General features: G+C 48.8%; 10 protein-coding genes across 10 annotated transcripts; 5 read left to right on the top strand and 5 right to left on the bottom strand.

The window, feature by feature from the left end:
• Positions 1-291: 291 nt before the first annotated feature.
• F5B22DRAFT_657290 (uncharacterized protein) lies at positions 292-2,114 on the top strand. Its single transcript, XM_047980032.1, has one exon. The coding sequence runs from the start codon at positions 303-305 to the stop codon at positions 1,752-1,754; it is 1,452 nt and encodes a 483-aa protein (XP_047829424.1). The 5' UTR covers positions 292-302; the 3' UTR covers positions 1,755-2,114.
• On the bottom strand, positions 1,898-2,897 carry F5B22DRAFT_273709 (uncharacterized protein). Its single transcript, XM_047970236.1, has one exon. It carries the CDS (start codon positions 2,697-2,699, stop codon positions 2,040-2,042), a length of 660 nt encoding a protein of 219 aa, XP_047829423.1. The 5' UTR covers positions 2,700-2,897; the 3' UTR covers positions 1,898-2,039.
• A 467-nt stretch (positions 2,898-3,364) lies between these two features.
• F5B22DRAFT_612385 (inorganic phosphate transporter) lies at positions 3,365-4,512 on the top strand. The gene is made up of 3 exons (XM_047975343.1): positions 3,365-3,663; positions 3,743-3,903; positions 3,982-4,512. Exons 1-3 carry the CDS (start codon positions 3,641-3,643, stop codon positions 4,374-4,376), a joined length of 579 nt encoding a protein of 192 aa, XP_047829422.1. The 5' UTR covers positions 3,365-3,640; the 3' UTR covers positions 4,377-4,512.
• A 204-nt stretch (positions 4,513-4,716) lies between these two features.
• F5B22DRAFT_273678 (XPA protein C-terminus-domain-containing protein) lies at positions 4,717-6,704 on the top strand. Its single transcript, XM_047970235.1, has 3 exons — positions 4,717-4,989; positions 5,055-5,775; positions 5,930-6,704. Exons 1-3 carry the CDS (start codon positions 4,903-4,905, stop codon positions 6,373-6,375), a joined length of 1,254 nt encoding a protein of 417 aa, XP_047829421.1. The 5' UTR covers positions 4,717-4,902; the 3' UTR covers positions 6,376-6,704.
• On the bottom strand, positions 6,487-8,764 carry F5B22DRAFT_273674 (DNA kinase/phosphatase Pnk1). Its single transcript, XM_047970234.1, has 4 exons — positions 8,132-8,764; positions 7,312-7,994; positions 7,072-7,214; positions 6,487-6,934 (listed from the first exon to the last, which is right to left on the bottom strand). The coding sequence occupies exons 1-4, from the start codon at positions 8,656-8,658 to the stop codon at positions 6,767-6,769; spliced, it is 1,521 nt and encodes a 506-aa protein (XP_047829420.1). The 5' UTR covers positions 8,659-8,764; the 3' UTR covers positions 6,487-6,766.
• An 87-nt stretch (positions 8,765-8,851) lies between these two features.
• On the bottom strand, positions 8,852-10,721 carry F5B22DRAFT_612376 (uncharacterized protein). Its single transcript, XM_047975342.1, has 3 exons — positions 10,481-10,721; positions 9,926-10,357; positions 8,852-9,799 (listed from the first exon to the last, which is right to left on the bottom strand). Exons 2-3 carry the CDS (start codon positions 10,014-10,016, stop codon positions 9,510-9,512), a joined length of 381 nt encoding a protein of 126 aa, XP_047829419.1. The 5' UTR covers positions 10,017-10,357; positions 10,481-10,721; the 3' UTR covers positions 8,852-9,509.
• A 175-nt stretch (positions 10,722-10,896) lies between these two features.
• F5B22DRAFT_612373 (uncharacterized protein) lies at positions 10,897-13,404 on the bottom strand. The gene is made up of 4 exons (XM_047975341.1): positions 12,896-13,404; positions 12,609-12,837; positions 12,236-12,550; positions 10,897-12,173 (listed from the first exon to the last, which is right to left on the bottom strand). Exons 1-4 carry the CDS (start codon positions 13,160-13,162, stop codon positions 11,119-11,121), a joined length of 1,866 nt encoding a protein of 621 aa, XP_047829418.1. The 5' UTR covers positions 13,163-13,404; the 3' UTR covers positions 10,897-11,118.
• A 1,445-nt stretch (positions 13,405-14,849) lies between these two features.
• On the top strand, positions 14,850-16,151 carry F5B22DRAFT_273509 (uncharacterized protein). The gene is made up of 4 exons (XM_047970232.1): positions 14,850-14,960; positions 15,018-15,118; positions 15,173-15,331; positions 15,384-16,151. The coding sequence occupies exons 2-4, from the start codon at positions 15,025-15,027 to the stop codon at positions 16,097-16,099; spliced, it is 969 nt and encodes a 322-aa protein (XP_047829417.1). The 5' UTR covers positions 14,850-14,960; positions 15,018-15,024; the 3' UTR covers positions 16,100-16,151.
• On the bottom strand, positions 16,152-17,604 carry F5B22DRAFT_273620 (uncharacterized protein). Its single transcript, XM_047970233.1, has one exon. It carries the CDS (start codon positions 17,032-17,034, stop codon positions 16,204-16,206), a length of 831 nt encoding a protein of 276 aa, XP_047829416.1. The 5' UTR covers positions 17,035-17,604; the 3' UTR covers positions 16,152-16,203.
• Positions 17,605-18,168: 564 nt separating this feature from the next.
• On the top strand, positions 18,169-20,229 carry F5B22DRAFT_612364 (ribosomal protein S13). The gene is made up of 7 exons (XM_047975340.1): positions 18,169-18,249; positions 18,631-18,663; positions 18,783-18,799; positions 18,923-18,957; positions 19,047-19,128; positions 19,185-19,267; positions 19,325-20,229. The coding sequence occupies exons 1-7, from the start codon at positions 18,247-18,249 to the stop codon at positions 19,537-19,539; spliced, it is 468 nt and encodes a 155-aa protein (XP_047829415.1). The 5' UTR covers positions 18,169-18,246; the 3' UTR covers positions 19,540-20,229.
• Positions 20,230-22,111: the final 1,882 nt, after the last annotated feature.

The following is a 22,111-nucleotide window of genomic DNA, read 5'->3' as shown; positions in this document are numbered from 1 at the left end:
TGTGGATGATGAGATACCAAGAGGTTGTCTGTGAAGGGTGTTAGTGCCCACAAAGAGGCAAAACAAAGGGGGCTCTCAACTTCCGCAAACAACCAAATGGTAATTTCAAAACGATACCTATTATTCGGGAATAGATACAACTCCCGAAACTTTCATAGCGAAATGTTATCGTAGTGTACATCCATTAGTACACCCCTAGTTAGCTATGAGTTCGCCAGCCGTGCTCGATTTAACTCACAAGTCTAGCGACGACGAACTGCCTCGTCGTATCTCAGGACATTGATAGATTTCCATTGTCTACAATGGCAACATACTTTAGAGAAGACAATCCGGAGAACCGAAGACGCGAATCCAGGAGGCAGCGCCGTAACAAGCCGCGGTCGCGACTGGTTGCTTGCTTTCAGGAGCCATTGATTCTCTGTTCCATTATTGTGGCATTTGGTCTTCTAATCGTAAGCAATGACCTCCACAGGCAACCCGTAGAGGAACCGCCGCCCGACGGACATCTACTGTCGTCGAACAGGAGCGATAGAATGAGGATGTTTGACTTCTGGGATAACTTTGACCCCATTGTGTCGACGATGCACGAGTACGACACCTGGTACTACAACGTGCACGACATCACGGACACACTTGACAAGGCTTTTCTCGAAGTACCGCCCGAGAAATTTGGTGATCCGAAGAAATACGAGGAAATGAAGAACCATATCGAAGAGCGAAAGATACGCATACGACTCAGCGATTTGGAATTTCGAAAGTTCTTGGAGGCCCGCGAACGCATCTTATACAATATGGTGGGAGAAAACGTGCTGATGCGCGTCTACATCGACGGAGAACCTCTATATAGGGCCAGCTCGAAGTCGTTTGGAGTCAATTGGGACACCCTGATGCAGAAACTTGACAGCTTGAGGTTGTTCAAGGCACAACCTACCAACTCCTCGGCGCATAACGAAGAACCCGTTATCGTAAACGGTACACATGACAATTCAACAAACGTATTTCCCGACAAGGAGTTCCGGGAGGCAGTCGTCCTTATTGCCCGCGGTATAACGGAAGAGCTTACCCAAATACATACCAATCTCTTCAAATACTGGGATTCTAAACTAAGCCACGTACGCGAAGCAAGGAGGCTGGAACTGTTGTTCATTAAAGATCTACCAAAATTGTCACGGGTAGGGCATATCATCGGACCATACCCCTCGATGCCTCTCGTCATGCTACAGGGGCGCCTGGAGAGTTTGCAAGGATTCTACGCGAAAACGAAGGAAATGCTGCCCTGGCTACGGAAGCAGTTCATTCTGAATGGGCCTGATGAGATAGAAGACTGGACCTCGTGGTTGCAAAGTGCAACGGAGCTGTTACGAGGCTGGGGTATGGTATCGAGGGATGTGCAAGAATCTGTGGTATACATGCTCCGACAGAAAGACATATTGACTAAACAGCCCCAGAGAAGTTGTGCCGAGGCCTCGTGGTTGGAGTGGAAGCTTCGGAACTGTGGCGCAACATCGTGCTACAACGAGCCGGCTCCGTGGGATTTAGCTATAATCTCTAGTAGCGGAAAGCCTATAGCAAAAGTAGCGGAGGACGAGTCTAATTGGGTCCAGAGCCTCGGGGGCGATGGTACGCTCGTAATCCCTAGAAGTGTGTATGAAAAGGCATGTTGCAAAAAGGACGCTGAACTACATGAGCGCCTCAAGCTTGGGAAGTCCCAGCCACCTATGATTCGTCGTAGTATAGATGATGATGTTACCTAGAGTATTACGTACCTAGGTAAACTTCACTACTTTTTCTCGGTAGATTTGAAAGGGTGTAGATTGAGCAAAAATGAAGTTCATTTTGTTGTTCGGCCGCTGTGGGCTAATTGCTCTATGTGTTTCTGATGTGAGCCTGGTATTCTGTGCCAATATTGTTCAACATGCTGAACGATGTGAACGGCCACCTCGTCTCACTCGGATCTGCAACAGGCGTAATGTAATGGTAGGCACCTGAAGTGACGATGTCCCGTCTCCCCCAGCTGTCGTTTCTCTAATCAATATTCTTCACACCCTATTCACCAGATCAACACTATCCCAGACCTCGAGCTGCAATGAAACCTCGTGAAGAATTCTGATGCAGTGAAATGTACTGAGGTGAACTAATTCATCAGTTCCCAGCAGTCTAACCATACCTACTTGGCCCGGATGGTCGACTAACGCAGCTACAACATCTTGTATGGCTGCAACTTCGGGGACGAGCGCCGTGTAGTAGACCGGACAAGGAGTTAAGCGATGACCGTGGCAGGTTGTACTGTGATCAACCACAGGGAATCGATAGTGATGAGTGGAATATGGGTGGACGTAGACTTGGCTGACCTGGGGTAACTGCGGTGAGTTGTCGTGCGCTGGTCTTCCCGGTCTACCCCGTTCGGAGTCAGAATCATGGTTGCAGCTCGAGTTGTGAACTAGTGGACCGAGGAGATGTGAGCGACAAGAGCTATAGCGACTATGTTGCTCCTGGCTGGATGCCAAGGACTCTGTGCTGACATTTGGGTGAACCATCACAGTGAGGTTGTGACGTGTCTCTGTCGGATTCCTTATCGCAGCTCTCAGTCGAGCTTCAACGTAAATGATGGATGATTTCTTCTCACCCTTGCGGTCTTCTTTCCTGCTTTGGCACCCTCGAAAGTAGCGAGGTTTGGAACGAACACAGAACAATTCCATAACTGGGAAATTGCAGGTTTAAATCTTACCAGCGTTGCAAAAATCTCACGACCGGTATTGATGACTACATTCTTGTATGAGACCAGCTTGAAAAGAAGCAGCAGTGGTCATGCTTAGAAAGGTAGGCATGCAAGACATGTCGCGCTGTTTGCCTAAGTGGTTTGTAGGCTGAAGCAATCATGAATTTGGTCTCATCACGAAACGTATCAAACCCAGCTGTTATAATGCAGGTAGAAGGGAAAACATTTGAGGATACTTCTCCTTGTCTCCCAAGAGAGGTTGGATTATGATGCTCATACGTAGATGTATATCCCCAGGCAGTGACGGGAGTGGTGAGCACAAGCATAGAGCGCCACAAACTCGTCTAGACACCTGGTATGGATCGTAGCTGTCTGCTTACCTACCTACCAACTTAATTAATGAACTAGCCATCTTCATTGATGTTGGCAACAACGGCGTGTCCGTTAGGCATCGACTCCGGGATGCGTGGGCGACAAAGAGGCTGAGACCTGGAGCAGAAATAATGCATAGAAGACATCTACCGTAGAACAAGTGTCCTTTTCGCCACTTATCTGATACAGCAGCTATCTAGCATGATTAGTGACCTTTAGCGTAGCTTGAGCGCCCCAACTACTTGTAAAGTCCACCCCATTAGGGGCCCTAGTACTGCCCTAGGGACCTGCTTTCAGGGGTTCCTCACAGTTTAACCTGGGCCTCAGCATGTTCAAAGCTGCCAATTGAAAAGTTTCCGATCCTTTTCCATCGTTCTCCATTTACTTCCCTCCCACCCACAGCGGAGCAGACATATTTGCGCCTCAAGGCTCGCTTCCCCTAGCAGACCTTTGTTCTCTTTTTACTTCTTCAGGTGGCCTTTTGACTCTTTTCGCCATTCTTTTCTTCTCATCGCAAGTGTCCTCGTGCTGAAATCACAAATCGCAAAAATGGCCGGCCTCAGTCCCCAAATGTAAGTCGTGAGGCCCAATCCGACGATTACCCTTCATCTCTCTTTATTCGCTCTGCTAACGACTCGATGTGCCCGATAGAATTAACCTGGTCATCATCTTCGGAATGATGCAGGTATCGAAGAAGATTCCCTTCGACGATCCGACGGTTCTTAACGGCGTCCGAGCCCTGTACATTGGCAGCAACCTGATCATTGCCGCCATCTACGGCTACGTCCTGTTACAGATCAATAAGAAGAAGGGTACGAACTGCGCAGTATACCGGGCGCATATGCGCCGAATATTGCTACGCGATGTGCATGCTAATTGCTTTTCTGTAGATCTGACAACCCTCAAATATGTTGAGCCTGCACCCATGGGATCCTCCGAAGAGGGCAAGCTCGTGACCACGACAGTCCATGCGTACGATACGCAGCAAGCCAAGGCTTCCTTCCGATCACAGCTCATGGGCATCGGCATGATGTGCTTCATGCACCTCTACATGAAATACACGAACCCCCTTCTGATCCAGTCTATCATTCCTCTTAAGAGCGCGTTCGAGGCCAACCTCGTCCAGATCCACTTGTTCGGCAAGCCCGCTAGTGGCGATCTCAAGCGTCCCTTCAAGGCCGCTGCCGGATTGATGAGTGGCCTACAGAGCGGTGCTGCACAGAGCGATAAGAAGGCTGTTGAGGCTGCCGAGCGTGCCGGTCGCGGAGGTGTCAAGGACGAGTAGATTCAATTGTGGTTTAGGATCAAATCGAATATTGTATTACGGGCCTACATACAACATCATTGCGATAGGTCTTGATCATGAGCGCGGATAATTAGATAATAATACTACATTTGGCCTTTACGCCATTTAGCATTCATCATCTTTAACTATACGTGGGATGCAGATGACACCAAGCACCTGGACAAACCTTGATCGTGAAAACTTGATAAAACAACAGTATTAGACCGCTGCTTGATGATAATGTTGTAAAGAGAAAAAGTATATGAAAGGGGGGCATTTCCTTATAATTCACGTTTACAAGCACCATAGGTAAAAACATGAAGTGGCGCAAAGTGTTGCTAAGACCTCCGACGTCACCGGTTCTTTAACCAGCTAGTCTGCCTAATTCTACTGTATCATGCTCTAACTCACGCCTCTTCTTCCTGTAACACTATTGTGCATCTGCGATACCTAGTCTTAGCTTTCTTCCTTGCAATGATTTTTTGATTAGTTTACGAGTAGCATCAACCTTCGACATCCAGGGACTATGGAGCGTCCCTCGACGCCTCCCCGCGCCGCAACCGGCTCGGGAGCCGTTACATCTCCACTTACACCAGAGGTCACCCGTCGCATCGTGAGTCTCTCGTCCAATGACGAATCGAAGCAAGGCTTGTCCTACTCACACAAGGGTTTCACCAGGAAGAAAATAGGTTAAAAGCCAAAGCGATAAGAGATCAGAAAGAAGCCGCCGCCCGGGCCGCCGGCGTCCCTACGCAAAACCGCACGCCCTCCGGCTTCATCGCCACAGACGAAATCCACATCCCCAACACTCGCAAGCGACCTTACGACGCCATAGCCAGCGCGACAGTGCAGGCGCGCGAAGTCCCATCTACAAGCCGCGATGGCCGCGTTAACGGCGCGTCCCCGGCGAAAGATGGCGCAGCAGCAGCGAAGGACGACGGGGCCATCCGGCCGGCGCGGAAGTTCACCAAGTTCGTCGACTACGACCTAGGGAAGATGACAGACACAAAAGGTGGTTTCCTCAGCGCTGAGGACGACCCCTGGAACAAAGCCATGTCGGGACCAGGTGGTAGCGGCGCAGCAGGAGGGAAAGCAGATGGCAAAGGAGGGCCCGAGGAAGAGCAGCGGCCGAAAGGCATGACGATGCAGGAGTGGGAGAGACTACAGCTCCTGAAAAAGTTGCGGCGGCAGAAGGCCGGACCTTTCGAGCCGGGGCTGAGCGCGCTGACGGACGAGAAGGAGAGGAAGAAGTGTCGGGAATGCGGCACGCTCGAGATCGACTTCGTGTGGGAGGAGGTCTTCGGGTGCGCTGTGTGCAATGCGTGCAAGGAGAAGTATCCGGAGAAATACAGTCTTTTGACGAAGACGGAGTGCAGAGAGGATTATCTCCTGACAGATCGTGCGTCTACCTATATTCATCCTCCACGCCTTCCCCTCCCCCTTATTCCCTACACCCTACTTCATCCTCCTTTCTCCATCTACATCTACCCGCAGACACAATCTCTCATCCTCAACCCCGCCAAGCAAAACACCCTATCTAACAAGTCCACCAGCCGAACTCCGCGACTCCGATCTCCTCCCGCACCTCTCGCGCCCGAACCCGCACAAGTCGCACTGGCACGACATGATGCTCTTCCTGCGATACCAGGTAGAGGAGTACGCCTTCGGCTCGAAGAAATGGGGTTCGGCCTCGGCTCTCGACGCCGAGTTCGAGCGCCGCGAGGCCGACAAGAAGAGGCGGAAGGAAGCCAAGTTCAAAGAGAAGCTCCTCGATCTCAAGAAACGCACGCGCACGGACGCGTACCTGCGCGGACAGGGGAGATTCGATAATAGTAGTAGTAGTAGTAGGGGTGGAGGGAAGAAGGCCAAGTTCGGCGATGCTGTGGCCGATGGCGGGAAACATGTTCATGAATGGGGTCGTGTCATTGAGAATGAAGACGGCGCTACTGTGAAGACGTGTACGACGTGTGGTATGGAGGTCGAGGAGTTGGAGTTTTGAGATACCCCCTATTCTATTGTAGCTAACTGTTAGTGGGATTTTTGGTCGTCTAATGACTTTGAATCTATCATCTCGTTGGCTATTATGCTCAGTCCTCATGGGCGACTTGATCCTTAGTGTTCTATCTACATGAGTCTGTAGCTATTACCCAGTTGCTTTTTATTCTGTGGCAAGGTACTTTCCCAATTGCTTAACCGGGCAGAACTCGAGTGTCTCCAAAGATTCATAAAGTAATGATATATATCTTCCACGCTGCTCAATTACAAGCGAAGTTGTGTATATCACTGAGGGGATATTTCAAAATATAAGCTCGCTGTGATTTACAACAAGGGGAGGGAGGTAGCAATGCCACCACATTATTATTTCACATCAAACACTGAAAACATATACATCAGCTCCAGTACTGGGCCCATATTGCGTACTCCTCCTCCGTACCGCGAAACTTGAACTCTATGGGCAAGACGTGCTGGAATCCCTCCTTCACCGTGGGCTCGCGCAAACGCGAGAAGAATCCATTGAATGCGAGAGGGGGCAGCGCAGAGCGTGTTTCGGGATTCAACTACGACAAAATAGATAGTTAGGCAAGTTCGAGGTTTCTGGGCAATGCCAGGAGATATACGATGTTGTATTTGGCTAAAGAAAGAGAGGAAGTCATAGATGGGAAAGGGGGGGGTGGGGGTTGGAGATTTCACTTACGCATTTATTCAACGCTCGCACGGCATCGTTGTGTTCGCAGAGTGCCTTCGGGATCTTGAACCAGACGCAGCGGATGGGAAGGTCATGTTTCCGCGAGAGCTCAATCCACTCCTTTCTCCCCTCCAGATCAGGATTCGTGTTATCTACCCAGGCCAGAGTTAGCCAGGCCCAGAACAGACGAGAAGCAGAATGATGAAGTGGGACGTAATCCAAACTATAGTGAATCAATTTGATACGCACCTATGACAATCGGACAACCATCCTCCAAGAACCCAGCCGCAGCCTTGAAGCACTTAGCTCGGCTCTTCAGAGTATCCTGATTCACGCGCTCGTAGCCGAGGGGTTTGAGATGTTTCCAGTAAAATGTGCTTTTGCCGGCACCTGGCGGACCACAGAACAGCACAATATCTCGCTTATTTGTCTTCTCGAACAAGACTTCCTTCTCCTTTCCTTCTTCCTCTTGCTCATAGGGATATGTCGCCAAGTCAAAATCACGCGCAAATTCGCGTGGCGGTTCGTCTAAAAAGAATTCCTCCGGTGTCTTGTACGCGATACCAACATTATGCGCAAAATTGCGATCCGAACAGCTGAAGTCCTTGGCTGTCGCGCCGCCCTCGCTAAGAACACGCGCTGTACGCCCACCTGCATCGCCCACGAAGACGCTGTTTTGTAAGTCGACCTCGTCCTCTGGGATATCGTAGTCATTGCAGAGTTCTTTCCACATCCCTATGCGGGGCTTACGGTATTCATCCCGCGCCGTAGCAGCGTAAACGGATGTTGGTATGTTGAGCTGTGCTAATATCGCCGCACACTTCTGTTTGAAGTTGGCTACCTTAGCTTTCCCAGCGTTCTTGGGCCCCTTTGAATTTGGGTCCACGTGGAGAGTCAAGCCAGCTTGATTGCTGATTATAACGACGCGGTAACTGCGTATTTATCTTCGTTAGCCGCTCAATTATTTCCGCTACACAGGTGGAATCGATGGAGTAAGCTATCTTGGTAGCCTTCGCTGTGACGGAACACCCATCCCATATCCGCCAAGGAAATAGATCGATTGCCTTACTCTTCTTCCGTATACATCTTTCTCAATCGCGTAGGAACCGACGGATCCCACCACTTCCAATCGGCAGGATCATTACCGAATTTCTTTCCAGACGAGGTGACGATAAGCGTAGAGTCGAGATCAAACGCGGCAATCTTCCTCCGCTTCTTTCTATCCTGCGGTTCCCCGGACTCCGGCTCAAAGCGGCCCACGAGCAGCGTAGCAGGAGACGAGTCCTTGCCTCGCTCCATCCAGACGGTGCGATCCTTCGGTTTTTGTGACGTCGGAGTGAAGAAGCTAGCTACGGCACCCTTAGAGATGGCGCTCTGTCCCTTGCGCTTGACAGGGGGCGGCGATATAGGCTTGTCAGTCGCCTTTCGCTTGCTCGCACCGCCATCTTTGCTGGGCGGTGGCGAGCCTGCCATATCGGACATCAATCGTATACACAGTTTCGAATGCAGAGGAAGAGCTTTGTCTAGAATTCTGAAAATTGACAAGCTTGAGCATTTGGAGGAAGAAAAACGGTGGAAATTGCGATATGCTTGCATGTGAAAAGGGAGGAACGAACGCGTTGCTAAGAGACATATGACGTGGGGTTGCCGTTTTTTTAATTGAATTGGAGTTCGGCGGTCGCGAAATCACGGGACTTCGATTGTCTGCACTTGTCCTTGCCCAGCCGCATCACCTGGCACATGAATCACAGTAGAGCGAAATTTACTATTTTGGAACTTCTCAACCTGGCTTAGATCTTGCTTATAGGGCATTGATTCAATCTTTGAAGTTCATACTAAGACCAGAATTATTAGGGCATGTAAGAGTCGTAAGATCCATTGACTAAATTGCTTCTAACTACAAATACCTCAGGTGCGCGAGGGTGGTAAGTGATAGACTGAGAATGGAACAATTCAGATGACAGTCAAGATTGACAAGTTCAATGCGCATTTATATACTCGTGAAAAATCAACAGCAACAGCACAATGTCTAGCTGTGCGGTCGCCCATTCGCCAATGCCAACCAAGGACTATAGGACATTTTGTCCTGCCCCGAAAACAATTTAGGCTTTTCCCATACCATGCTCATGCTGAAGGAATTGAGTATTGTAGGGGAGGGTATACCTCTCAAATCATCGATGTGCGCCCGCCGAAACATCTTGGGAATGGAGCTAGCGCCCCGCCAGCATCCTATAACCTTCTTCCAGGTTCGTCTTAGTGATTCCAACCGTCTAAAGGTCGTTCAATTTCACATAGGGCTTAAAATCCTTAATATCCGTGTTCACTCATTCTCAAGCCGCCTGTCCCGATGTCGTGGTATTACAACGTCGTTCATCGTACAAATCACAATATGCCGTCGTTTCCTCATACAATGACCGGCTCGTCTCTCTTGCAGATGCAAGAGAGACTCAACCAATGAGGGTAGCTCCTCCAGTCTCGATGGCTTCAATCTCGGCAAGGGTCAAGGGCACTCTTCGGAAGCGCTCGGGAAGCTCGCTGCGGTCGAAGAACTGGCCCTTGGGCGCCTCGATAGGCCCTAGCTTGGAGGCAGGAATTGAACCGAGCGACTTGCGTAGAGGTCCATGTTGCTGGGCCGAGTCGCGGTAGGCGGAAAATGTCTTGTGAGTGTTGCCGAAGTTGGCCGGCAAGGAGCCAGTTGGGGAGGCCGGGTGTGGATGAGGCGAGTGGTCGATGTTGGCTATGAAGTCATATTAGTATCCTGAGACCAACAACAAGCGAGAGACTGAAGGGTGGTGCATTATGTAAAAATGAAAATAGAATAAAAATCGCAAGCCGAGAGAGTACAGAATATTAGAATGCATACAAGGAATTTCTCGCTTGCCAATGAAGCGAATCATAGGTGTACGCTCAGCGGCGTGGGCAGTTGCCTGGCGAAGAGCGCGAGTTGCGAACATGGTCGTGGGGTATTAAAGGGTGTAGAGAAAGGTATCGGAAGATGGCGAGAATCCGTTAGAAAGAAAGAAAAAAAGGCTCGATTGAATCGACGGCAGATAGGGAGACAATGAGTTAATAAACTCAGTCGAGATATATCTTGACAGTCGGCTAAAGGTGGGTGAGGCCAAGGTGGGAATAATTTATCGCAAGCTAGGTAGCTTCGGTCGTAGTTGTATTCGTGGGTATAGTACGAGTTCGATTCTAGGGCGACAGCAATGGGGGAAGACAGCAGATTTTCAATGACTTTCTTCAATCAAGCAGCGTGTGCTGGAAGCAAGTCTAACCCCCAGACCGGGCGTTTCTATTCCAACTGAGCGGTGTTTTGTAAATGAAGAGGTGGAGGAGGAGATGGAAGCAAACATGTGAGTAGCAAGCAGCAATCGCGGGCGGGAGAAAACGGGCGCGCAGGATACTAAGTACTTACTTGGTGGCTCGATGGGTTAGAGTTGGCCGTTATCGCCGAGTCACGCCAGAGATCTTCCTGCCCACCATTTCCCACCTTTCCATCTTTCCACCTGGTCCATGAAGTTATCCACCCTGTCCACCCTGTCCACCCCCGCCAACGGTTTAGGTAGCGACCGGGCGGCCGGGGTGGGCTCCTGGTCTGATGCTGCAGGTGTGCTGATGTTGTGTTGCGGCTTCGGACTAAAGGCCCCTTGTCTGCCTGTCCAGATGTCCAAGCAGTATTCCAACGTATCCAAAGCATGGCAGCGCTAGGACTAGACCAGGGCTCGACAGGCTACCGGTGCCCGAAACACGGTGCGCTGTGCACAGTTCTCGAATGTCTCCCATCTCGTACCCGATACTCTTTGCTAATGGTACTCCGGGGTGTGTTTGTAGTGAATAGGTAATACTTTGTAGCCGGTTCTTCTCGTACGAGTGAGTATAATCCCCCACTGAAGACAGTACAAGCATCACGGTTGGTGAGCTCATATGTACCGAATTTTATTCCATCTTCGACATGAGGTTTGTGAAATCATTTACAAAAGTGCTTCATAACGTTCAGTAATATGTGAAATATACAAGATCAGAAATGATATACTATATACTCTACGTAGTAGATCAAGACGGGATGAACCCCATCGGCCAGTCTTCATAGCCAAGCGGATACCCAATGGGGCATTTCTTGGGGTGCAAAATGCTCTCGTCAGTTCCAACGCATTTGTCCTCAGCAGTGATATTGAACCATTGACAATTGATGCTGGCAGCACCGCCCAGCCGCATCGCCGCCCCGACGTCACAGTGGTCGAAGATGCTATGATATGCTGCCATGCAATCGTCTTGGTTGATGAAAGTCGGGCCCTTACAGCCTTTGTCGAGGAACGCATAGAGATAGAGTTGTCCACCCTTGCTCGCACCAGTCGAGAAGTACTCGGATAGAACATTGCCATACGAACCGCCGCTAAGATCTCGAAGGTACCCCTTATTGTTGTCGCTACAGAACCTCTCGGCTGCTGGGATAAATGCTTCCTGCTCAATTGTGAACTTCTTTTTTTGCTTTTTCGGCTTTGGGTAGTCGCAAGTTGGTGTTGGTGTGGCGGATGGTGTCGTTGGCGTGGTAGATGTTCTCGTCGGTGTTGGAGTCAGACAGTCCACCGTAGTCGAGCCGGATGTCGTCCGGGTCGTGACTCCATACCTCACATTGTCGTTGCACGTGCACCATACGGACTCTTTAACTGAAGCAGATGGTGTATTCGTCTCCATACGGCACGAAGTCACGCTTACGCCAGTCACAGCAGTAAGCGTGGGAGAGATCGTATTGGTTGGGAGACTTGTGTAAGCGCACGGGGAAGATGGATTATCAACAGTGGCATACAACCTTTCGGTGTTGCTGTCACGACATACACACCACGCTGCAGGCGTTTTAGCTGGCTTGCCGTCAAAAGCCGTGCCAGCACTGTTGAGAGAGCAAGACGGCGTCGGCTTGCCAAGCAGGTTAGGGTTCGCGGCGACTGATGAGATGATAGCCTCTTGCTGGTCCCACCAAGTCCGCTCGTAGAACTGCAGCGGCTCGTCCACGCCGAGGAGAAGACATGCGCAGCCCTTTCCTTGTCCAGTGGTGCACTTTTGAGTGTCTTCCTTTCCTTGGCAATCCTTATCCTGGCAAAGAGGAGAGTCTATAATGCGGGATAAGCGGGCTAATCTATTGGGTTTCGATTCAGAGTCACGATGGACGTACCTTGGCCAGCAGGCAAGCTAGAATCACACTTTGTCTTGTCCTCATCGGGTTTACCGACGCCTCCCGGCGGTACACGAACTCCCGCAAGCGGGCCATGCTTCGCAACCCAACCAGTGAGAAAGAGGCTCACGATGGCTAATGTTTTCTTCTTCCGTGCCTGACTTTTCAAAACGGCGACGGCACTAGCAAGATACTCGGGCGCATGCTGCGCAATGTCGATCTCTAGTAACTCCCACCATGAGTCTGTAGCCGCGCCTTTAAGGGGTCCCTCCACGTCACTCGCCTCCACAGCCGCATCAATTAAACACGAAGTTGCTTCCTTCTGTCAACTAAAGGATTCATATAGAAAGACGTAGAGACAAGGGAGTCTTACAGTCAAAGCTCCTCCTTAGGCTTCTTTTTTTGGCTCCACATACCGCGTTGGCAGCATCGGCAGACTTCCGCAAAGCATCCCCGATGTCTTCTGAAAACGTAAGCCCGGAACCACCCGCTGGTAAGGTTTGGACAGCGACCTTAACCGACGAGGTCATGGTCGATGTCTTGGACCCGACTGTAGTAGTTATCGTCTCAAGAGAGAGGTAACCCGTATGACCTTCTATGTACTATGGCAGCAGAATTGGTAAGTATTAACAGAAGTGTTCACCTCGCTTGGATACTTACGTGGTATACTTGCCCATCCCATGTTACCACATGGTTATTGGGACCAAAGTCTGTGAGCACATAGTCACTCGGGTTACCAAGTTCTGCCGCAACAGGGTTTATACCAATTTGACCAGCAGATGTTGGGGTGATTGCGGCAATGATACCATTGGCAGAAGGCTCGGGTAGACTTGGTTCAGTTGTGATGTATGTGCTGTCAGAGGCAGCTATCACGCTGACAGAGAAAACCAGAGTCGCACCGAGCCACATCATATTTTTTCCCTTCATCTCGCACTAACACCAATTCTTGAGTATGAATAATCAGGTGTAGTCTAGGGGCTCAAGAGGGTATAGATTCGTAGGCCTACCGTTAAGAGTAGGAAGCTCTTTCAGTCGAACTTAGGTCGTAATTACCGCCGCTTCGTTTGGGTTATATATAATATACCACTATTACTGGTCTCGGGCTTTTTAGACAGAACATTTCCATCGTGACTTGCTTGGTAACACCAACGATCGTTGTCTACGAAAACGACTTATCTACAAATGTGCAAACAACTACACGGGTAGTCATGCCTATCCTGGTATTGATATGCGAAGGATTACAAGATACGGATCCTAGTCCTAACAGTTCCACAATGTTTGTTAGTTCTATTGTGTTTCATATAGGCCCAAAGCCAATGACCGATTGGTGATGAAGGGAGAGGATGATTAAGTAATCTGAGTGGTTAGCTCTATCCAACGATATACCACTCATCACAGAAATTAATCTTGTCCTGTTGGCTAGAGAATTGTACTGCGGCCGGAATGATCAGCCAACTGAACCAAACAGTAACCGGGCATCCTGCGCGTGTTATAAGCGTCGTGAATTGTTTCTACCCTATTTTAAGCAATCGCCTGACGGGCTATTCGGGTGATTTTATTCGGGAAAAGCGAGTTATATCGAAAACGACATGATAGGGTGGTGCTAGTTGGCTGCAGACCTATAGCGTGAGAGAAACGCTGCCGCTGAAATTAAGTGTTTCAAGGAGATATTCATGAAGGCCTTCATAGTCGTCAATTTTGATAGAAAATGAAACTGTTCCTTGATGCAATGATTGTACAAACTAGCAATCATCATGAGAAACACTAGCTACTATTCCCTGGCACAAAGAAAGTCCGCCCTCTCATGTAATAGCAACGCAGTATGATCATGACTGTCTACCAATCTGCCGATAATTAGTATAAGAACTAGCAAGATCATGGATTGAATATAAGAAAGAGGCGTGATGGTGACACCTTGTCGAGCAAAGCTATCCGCTCGAAATCGATGATAAGGCGCTATGATAAGATTTGATAGCAACACAAGACGGTGATGTGTTTCTCGGCCCTATGTCACTGGAACTATGGTATGATCTAGTTCTAAAAATACGCAAGGTTGTGAGTAAAACCCGATGCACCGGGTACTCAAATACCTAGTAGTACTGCTATATATGCCAACAAAGGTTGTTGTAAGATAATAAATGAAGCGCGAACATGATCACCCTCTGAGAGGTATACCAACAATGATCGACCAGGGCTGCAGGAGTCCTCGACCAACCAATTCTTTCTTGGCCTTGGAGGCTTGACTCGACTCTATGTACAACTGGTCTGCCAGACCTAACCGCCTAAGTCTTATTGGCTTGTTTCGTAAAGCGAAGTCTGTATAACCTCACTCTCCAATATTGCCGGCGTATCACCGAAGACCATGAACAGCCTGTGATAGCCTTCCGTAGGGCCGAAGCGAAAGGCGAACTGCATGTTCAGCTTGCACGCATGTAACAAGAGACACCAGGTTTCAGAGATGAAGGGATACGAATCCTGTACCAGACCTACGGTAATTGTTGGCGCTCCCTATATTGGATCATTGGCAAACATGAAGTACCGGTACACATTACATGACCTAAGCGAGTCTTCGCCTATTATACTGAGATGATATAACCTTCGTGCCTTTCGAGCTAGATTGAACTCGCAGCCGGCTTCATAAGTTTGTTCACTTCACTTTCGCAGAGGTTTAAGTCCAATTTACTTGATTGGGGCTTATTAGACTTGTGTCCTTTGTTGGTCTTCTGTCAGTGATATTTCCGAAAGATCTACATATCTGGCGAGTTTATTAACTTCTCGATAGATTCACGATGCGTCTGCACATGAATTTCGTGGCACTATGTGTTGCGCTATGTGTTGCAGGCACTGTCAACAGTTATATGATTGATCCAGAGTCATGTGCTGGTAAAGACATTCTGTTTTCCTCTGATGAGAAAAATGCAAGCTAACCCATCGTAGCCGATTATCAATTCGTCAAGGACATGGTTGAGCAAGCTTTTAGTATGGCTGAAATAGTTCTGGCTTCAGTAAATACAGTCCCAATTGATCCCCACGCCGATCAGCTATTTCAACAGCTGTTCAATTATCACGGCAACGAAGGAAAAGCAGCTGTTGAAAGTTAGAAATATGACCCAATGTCCATGAACTTCGTAACTGATACAAGATCTAGGGCTTTTTGCTCCAGGCCCAGAGAACAACAAGCATGAGAGGACGGGGATCCTTTCATTCGAACAAGAGAAAACTGGTGGTATCGAATCACTTGGTGATGGAATCAACGAAGTGGTCATCTTTTGCGATGAATCGCGACTTAAAAGAAGAATCAAGGATCCTCTCCATCGCTTTGACACGAAAGCCAAACGAGCAGTCAGCGCATCCAATCCTTGCGCAAATGCCTTCATGTACACGCAAACGTTCTCTAAACACTGGGACTCCATTCAAATCTGCCCTTGGTTTCTTGAGTACGCGAAAGGCAAAAAGTACGGTACATCTAAGGATATAACGTCTCTTCGTGCGAGGCTAGCGCTGAAAGGACTGGACAAACTCATAACGAACAAGTTTTATACCCCCATAGATTTGTTGAGTCTGTGGGACAAATGCATGTTACATGAGATGATGCACACAAAACTTGCAGGTTCTCTAGATGTGGACGGTCGAAAGGGCTATGGCTGGAAGAACTGCAAGGCGTTAGCGGCCGACGGCAAAGGTGCGAATAACGCAGACTCATGGGCGCTCTTCGCTAGCGCACTCTATTGGGCTAAACAAGGTAGCCCAATCGACGAGAACGGAAATTTCATTTCGGTTCCCATTGGAAATCAAGGTATCATCATAAAACCGCAGGCCGGTTTTGATGTTGGGGAATGGCTGACTCAAACTTGGTCGGTTTAAGCAATTGTTTATTTATCTCATTGTTGCGGGGGTTAGCTAGCTGAATACCGTTTTGGAAGACTTTATGTTGTTGTTTAGATCGTTTCAAGTGGATGGATTACTAGCTATTGGCGCGAATGCCTCTCAGCCAAGCGCCTGCGTAATGGACAATTCTCTTCTACAACTCGTTCGATGGCCCACGCGTCTAAGACCTCTTCAGCGGCGATTTCGTGTCCTATAGGTCGATCCCAAAACAGACGCAATTTGCCAACTGTTCCATCTTTGAGCAAACCCTCTAGTGGCTTTATGATCACTGATTCAAACGGACGCAAGGTTTCCTGCCAAAATACACTAGAGGCTTGGAGTTCGATGAATAAGTATTGAAGAGACTCCAACTTCTTGACCGATTCCCAGCGTCGAGCCCATTTTCTTATTTTGAGGTGCTTCTTCCATGGCCAGCGAATCCAGGGTGTATGAGAGCAGCTCGATGGCCCTAGTGGTAATTGGAAAGCCTGGGTCAACAAGACCTCGAGGCGAGTGATGTAAGGGGCACCGACACCACGGGCAAGAAATTGTAAGGTTCGTGAGTCGCTGACAACAAAGGTGTTATGACTATATAGTAGCGGAAGTGCCTCGTCGTGCGCACGAGAACAGGACAGGAGGAGGCTCAGCAGGCGGGAAGCATATATGGTGGTTGCTCTCAGCGGCATCACGCCGTTTCCTCCCTCGTCAAGTTCCAAGTATGGTCCTTCCCAAGCCTCACATAGTGAAAGCCAAATGACCGAGCAGTTAAGAACTAGGTCGAAGATTTGGAGCCGCAGCTCGGCTGGTAGAGTAAACAGAGGAGACTGAGTCTGAGGGTTGTGTTGGGCATGGCGATCCCTTTTCCAGAAACGCTGGAGAGACGACATGGAAAGATCAGCACACAGGCGATGATAGAGGTCTGAGCTCGGCATGAGTGGAAGCTGGTTTTAGAGAAATCGAAGCACCGGCTTGGGATTGTTTTTGAAGTCGATTAGCGGATGCCGCCGATGTTAAAATGGATTTGCTGTTGGTTGATACCTATTTTGAGATATTCGTGTTGGCCAAACTATCCCTTTGACTGTTGTTCTGGCTACAATCTGCCAGGAGCAATGAGCAAGGATTCGCAACCAATCAGAAGAGGTTTGGCCGCCTTACAGGGAACAGCTACCTTCAACAATTTCTTAGCAGAGTGTAGCGTTGGAAATTGGGAACCGGCCGATTGGGAACCGTTGTATTGGGGATATTGTACGCAGAGACAGCAATCATCGGCAGAAGGAATCACTGTGCAGATCTAGATGGCTACGCCGTCGTCGTACCCCAGTGCCGAAACAACAATCAAAGGGATGGCCTGATTGTTGGCTGCAAGTGGCCGACATAGGTCCTTACGTAGATACCTACTTGAGTAACATTCCTCCCTTGACGTACACATCCAGTGTTGCTGAAAGTAGGTACGTAGCCAGGAATTTAGGCAGGCTGACCTGCCTCTGGCCGTTGATAAGCATATAAATGAAATATGTATGGGTCTGACCTTCCTAAAAATGAATGAACAAAAGAAACCTAGAGCACTTCAGATAGAACCAGGATTCTGATCGTCATACCCGCTCACTTCCACATCGCTTACTTAGGCACATGTGCGATGTGTGTGTGAGAGTTGAAACTCACTCGTGTCGTTACACGCGCGTACGGCCGAAGACGCAGTTCGCCTACAGCTACTGAAAAAACCAAAGAGATACAAAGTGAAAAGAGGAGAAATGAATGAAGGGGTATGTCATACGAAGTTGTGTTTAGAAACTTCTGCCAAAGTAGAGATTCCCATTCATCCAAATGCCTACTTAGGTAAGTCCCCAGTCGAGCCACATATGAATGTAAGCCACAATAGTGAGCCACAGAACTGGAGGCGGGGTGGAGTGACAAGGACGGCGCGATAAGATAAGCCGAGGGGCTCCACTAGGGCAGTCCCACAACCTTGGAAAACGATCCAATCAAATGGCAGCCACACAAACTCGGATTCGGAAAAGCTTTGACACCCGTCGACCACACGCACACACAGAAACCACGTCCTCTACCAAAAATCTTGAAAAGTGTAGCTCGGACTGTTTCCGCTTCCTTTCCATCGACAGTCCACCACACCCAACGCCGTCACCATGGTGAGTCGAAACACAACCGCACCTCGTTCAATGGCCTCGATATTTCCTAGAACAAATGCTCGAGATTGCCGCGCCGCCTTTCGACCATCCTGCCGCCGTTGTGTCGCGTTGAAACGATGATCGCCTCCTCGACAAGTATCAGACAGAATCGAGATAGTCGCAAATTGTCAAGCCAACTTTCGCACAATGAGATGGATGTATCCGTCCGCATTTCCAGCTCAGTATACTATTAAGAGCGGCGATTAGAGAGCACGACAGACGTCAACAGGACCGACGAAATCGGCATCGGCTGGCACTCGAGCATTTGCGATAGGAATTAGAGGGCCTGGACAGGACGACACTTTTGATTGATAGGGCAGGCAGTGCTGATACGTGTTTTAGTCGCTCGTCTCGGGGGAGAAGTCGAACTTTCAGGTTAGTATTAAATTCGTTCCTTCAGTGTGACAGGCCTTGAGACGTTCTCATGTGTCTAGAACCTGAGCTGTCTATATTTCTAGTGCACATTAAACAGCCCACTAACTGATATGTTACAGTTCATTATCCGTCTTCTGTACGAATCCTTCCTATTCCTCCCACTATGCCACAGCTAGCTGTTGATTCAATCTGCTATGATGTTGTCAATCCAAGCTTGTACGGGCAACGTCCATATTATGACGTACTAACTGTTTTGAAGAAACACCAATGTCGACGGCAAGCAAAAGGCCCTCTGTGAGTACTACCGCGAATATTTGGGCTTAACCTTGTTTTTTGTTTTCGGAAATTATCGCATTCATGTACAGCAGCTAATCTTAGCGTAGACTCCTTGACCTCCATCAAGGGTATTGGTCCTCGTTTCGCCGACTTGATCCTCAAGAAGGCCGATATCGACAAGAACAAGCGGTAGGAAATGATATGGCCCACATATAAATTGACTATGATCTAATCAATGTCAATAGTGCTGGTGAGCTCACCGCCGAAGAGCTTGAGCGTGTCGTCCAGATCGTCAAGGACCCCGCTGCTTACAAGATCCCCGCCTGGTGTAAGTTACGGTTCTGAAGATGTGAGCGATGTAAACAGTAGCTCACAAGATGCACAGTCCTTAACCGACAAAGAGATATCGTCACCGGCACCAACTCACATGCCATCTCATCCGCTGTTGACAGCAAGCTACGTGAGGACCTTGAGCGCTTGAAGAAGATCCGTGCTCACCGTGGTCTCCGACACTACTGGGGTCTCCGCGTCCGCGGACAGCACACCAAGACAACGGGCCGCCGCGGTCGTACCGTCGGTGTGTCCAAGAAGAAGGGATAAAGAACGACAGTGGTCGTGGCGTAGGACGGTTGGCCCCAGGGATGGCGTTACGAGCATGTACCCAATTGCGAACCATATTATACTGGATTTCGGCGTACTAGTCTTCGGAGACAAGGGCATGCTGGACGAGTCCAGAGGTTTCAGGGTTTTAAAAATGGTTCTTCTACACCCACATGAATAAATAAGCATAAGCATGAATTGACGTTTCCGCCTCCTCCACCGTCCCAAGGTTATGAGTTATATCAAATGGCGACTAGCATAGTAGTAAAGATCTATGCTTGGTTTCAGTAGAATCCGGTGCTCTGAGATATGGGGTCGAAATCTACTTTAATATGTGAACATGTGATTGTAGCGACTCACAAAGACCCAAGGGTTGAGAGTTGACCCGATGGACAGCAAGTTGTATTATAGATACAGGACTTCATTATACCCTTCCTAGTCATAGTTATTTTGCAGCAAGGCCTTAAATATTGAGCAGTGTCCTAAGTAGGTTGAATTTCACAATTTCTAATCCATGCTACTACTCTTACCGGTACTTTAGCGTCAAAGAGCAACATGCAGTCGACACAGGTTGACTATGAGGCAAGTATATGGGGAAAATTGAAATAAATCGTCAGCCGAGATATCATGTGCCAGTCACGAGGAAACAGTTATAAAAACTACCCTTATAACACCTAGGTATTAGTAGAGATAGGCTGGGGATTGTGATTATATTAATGCTGTAGAATACTTGGGTTAGGTAAGTGAAGGTTTAGTCACGATTAGTCCACCGGGCGGTGTATAAAACCACTCCCTCCGTGTCTGCTAACGACCATCCATCTCACAAGCTTTTACATTTCGAAAGTACCGGGAACTCTCGGAGACCCCTCGCACACAGTAAGGCATACTGTCACATCCCAACACTGCGCTCTTCAAAGTTGGGGCGCCCAGCCTGCCTGCATGCAAGACAAGAAGCTCCCCCCCATCCAGACGCCCGGCGCGCCTCAGACTGCTTTAAGCAAGCTTACGACGATACCGGTAGGTACAGCAGAACGCACGCTAGCAGTGCAGCTTTTGATTTGATTCCTCGCCTTTTTTTTTTTTTTTTTTGGTCTTTGACGGAGACTACGCGGACTTCGGACTGTTGCATTAGTGTACATGGATGTACGCTAAGTATACTGGAATTATTACGGACTGCGGAATATTATCTAAGTACAGGGCTCTTGCTTTCGCAGTTATTGGATGTGCTCTTCAAGGTGATTTCTAATTGTCTTGAAAGGCAAGTATATGTGTTTGTGCGGAATTGTTTTTTTTTTCGTCGGACTTTACACCACACGATGTAGGTATATTGCGTGGCTCATACTCTGCAGGAATCGTCGGCCGTGACGGGCATCAGATTAGTCCTATCTACGCCATCGTACTTACTTATAAAGCAGGCAATCAAGCAGGGCAAGCAAAGGACAGTTTGCCAGGAACTTCCTTGCACTACCAGCCGGACGGAACTCCGCGCAATACCCCAAACAGTGGACGTCGGCGATAAGTAATACATATCAGGAAAATCTTACGATGGAAAAAAAAAACCAGGCGGTGAAAAATAAGATGGTTAAGGCTTATCAGACCACTCATTCCCATCAGGCAACGCAGATCGAGAGAGCACGCAAGGGGGGCAGAGTTGGTGTCTCACCCCCAAAACGCGGAGTACCCCGCCTGTGGTGTGCTTGCGCTACCGGTAGCTGACTAAACTAAGCGGTTGAACCTCCTTGTTATCTTGACTTATGTAGGGTTTATTTCTGAGGTCGTAGGGCCACGGCGCCACCTGATCAGCGGCTCTAGAAGCGCAGATCCGGAGAGAACGATGCACACATGGTGAGAATGCAGTGCTCAGATACGAGTTCTGGCCGCTCTCCTCTATTCTAGACATCCTCGACATCTTACCCTCCTTCATACCCTGCATTCTCACCATGCATACCTAGTCATGGTCTGGGCAAACCCCCACAACCTCCCACGGGCAGCACGGGATGGCCACGAAGCATTTCATGTATATTTATGTATGTATGCCGGATTGACAAGCATGCCTTTTGCAAGCGATTTCGGGGGGTGGGGACCCTCGTTTGGGCTGACTTGCCTTAGTGGTTGCAGCTAGTGTAGGAAGCAAACTGGAGACAACCCCGTACTTGATTACATAGTAGTGTGAGATGCACATCACCACGTCTGTGGCTATTCCCTTCGTCCCGACGTTGGATGAATGGATACATAGAGTAGTCTCTGACATACTTCGTGCCGTAGATATGATTGGTCTGTTTCCTTATGACTTTCGTTGTTGACTTCTCCTTTGGGTAAATATCTTGCACTAGATACGATCTAGAGATGAACTACTTGTGCCTTGGCCCTTTTCCCCGCGTTGGAATCTCGAAATGGTTTTGGGTACATATGTAGCTCGTTCTCGTCTACATGTGAAACACGACGGGAGATATCGCCCTGCCCTATTCTCTTGCTAAGATTGCTTTAGTGAAGTATGCTTAACCATCAAGATCGGCTTGTGAATGACAGCATCGCCAAGTCGATTTGAATCTAGAGATGTCCGTCCCAAGAC

The sequence above is a fragment of the Xylaria bambusicola genome, assembly GCF_022495145.1.
Source record: "Xylaria bambusicola strain CBS 139988 unplaced genomic scaffold F5B22scaffold_30, whole genome shotgun sequence".
In the NCBI taxonomy this organism is placed as follows: Eukaryota; Fungi; Ascomycota; class Sordariomycetes; order Xylariales; family Xylariaceae; genus Xylaria; species Xylaria bambusicola.
This window is presented reverse-complemented; position numbering and strand designations above follow the sequence as displayed.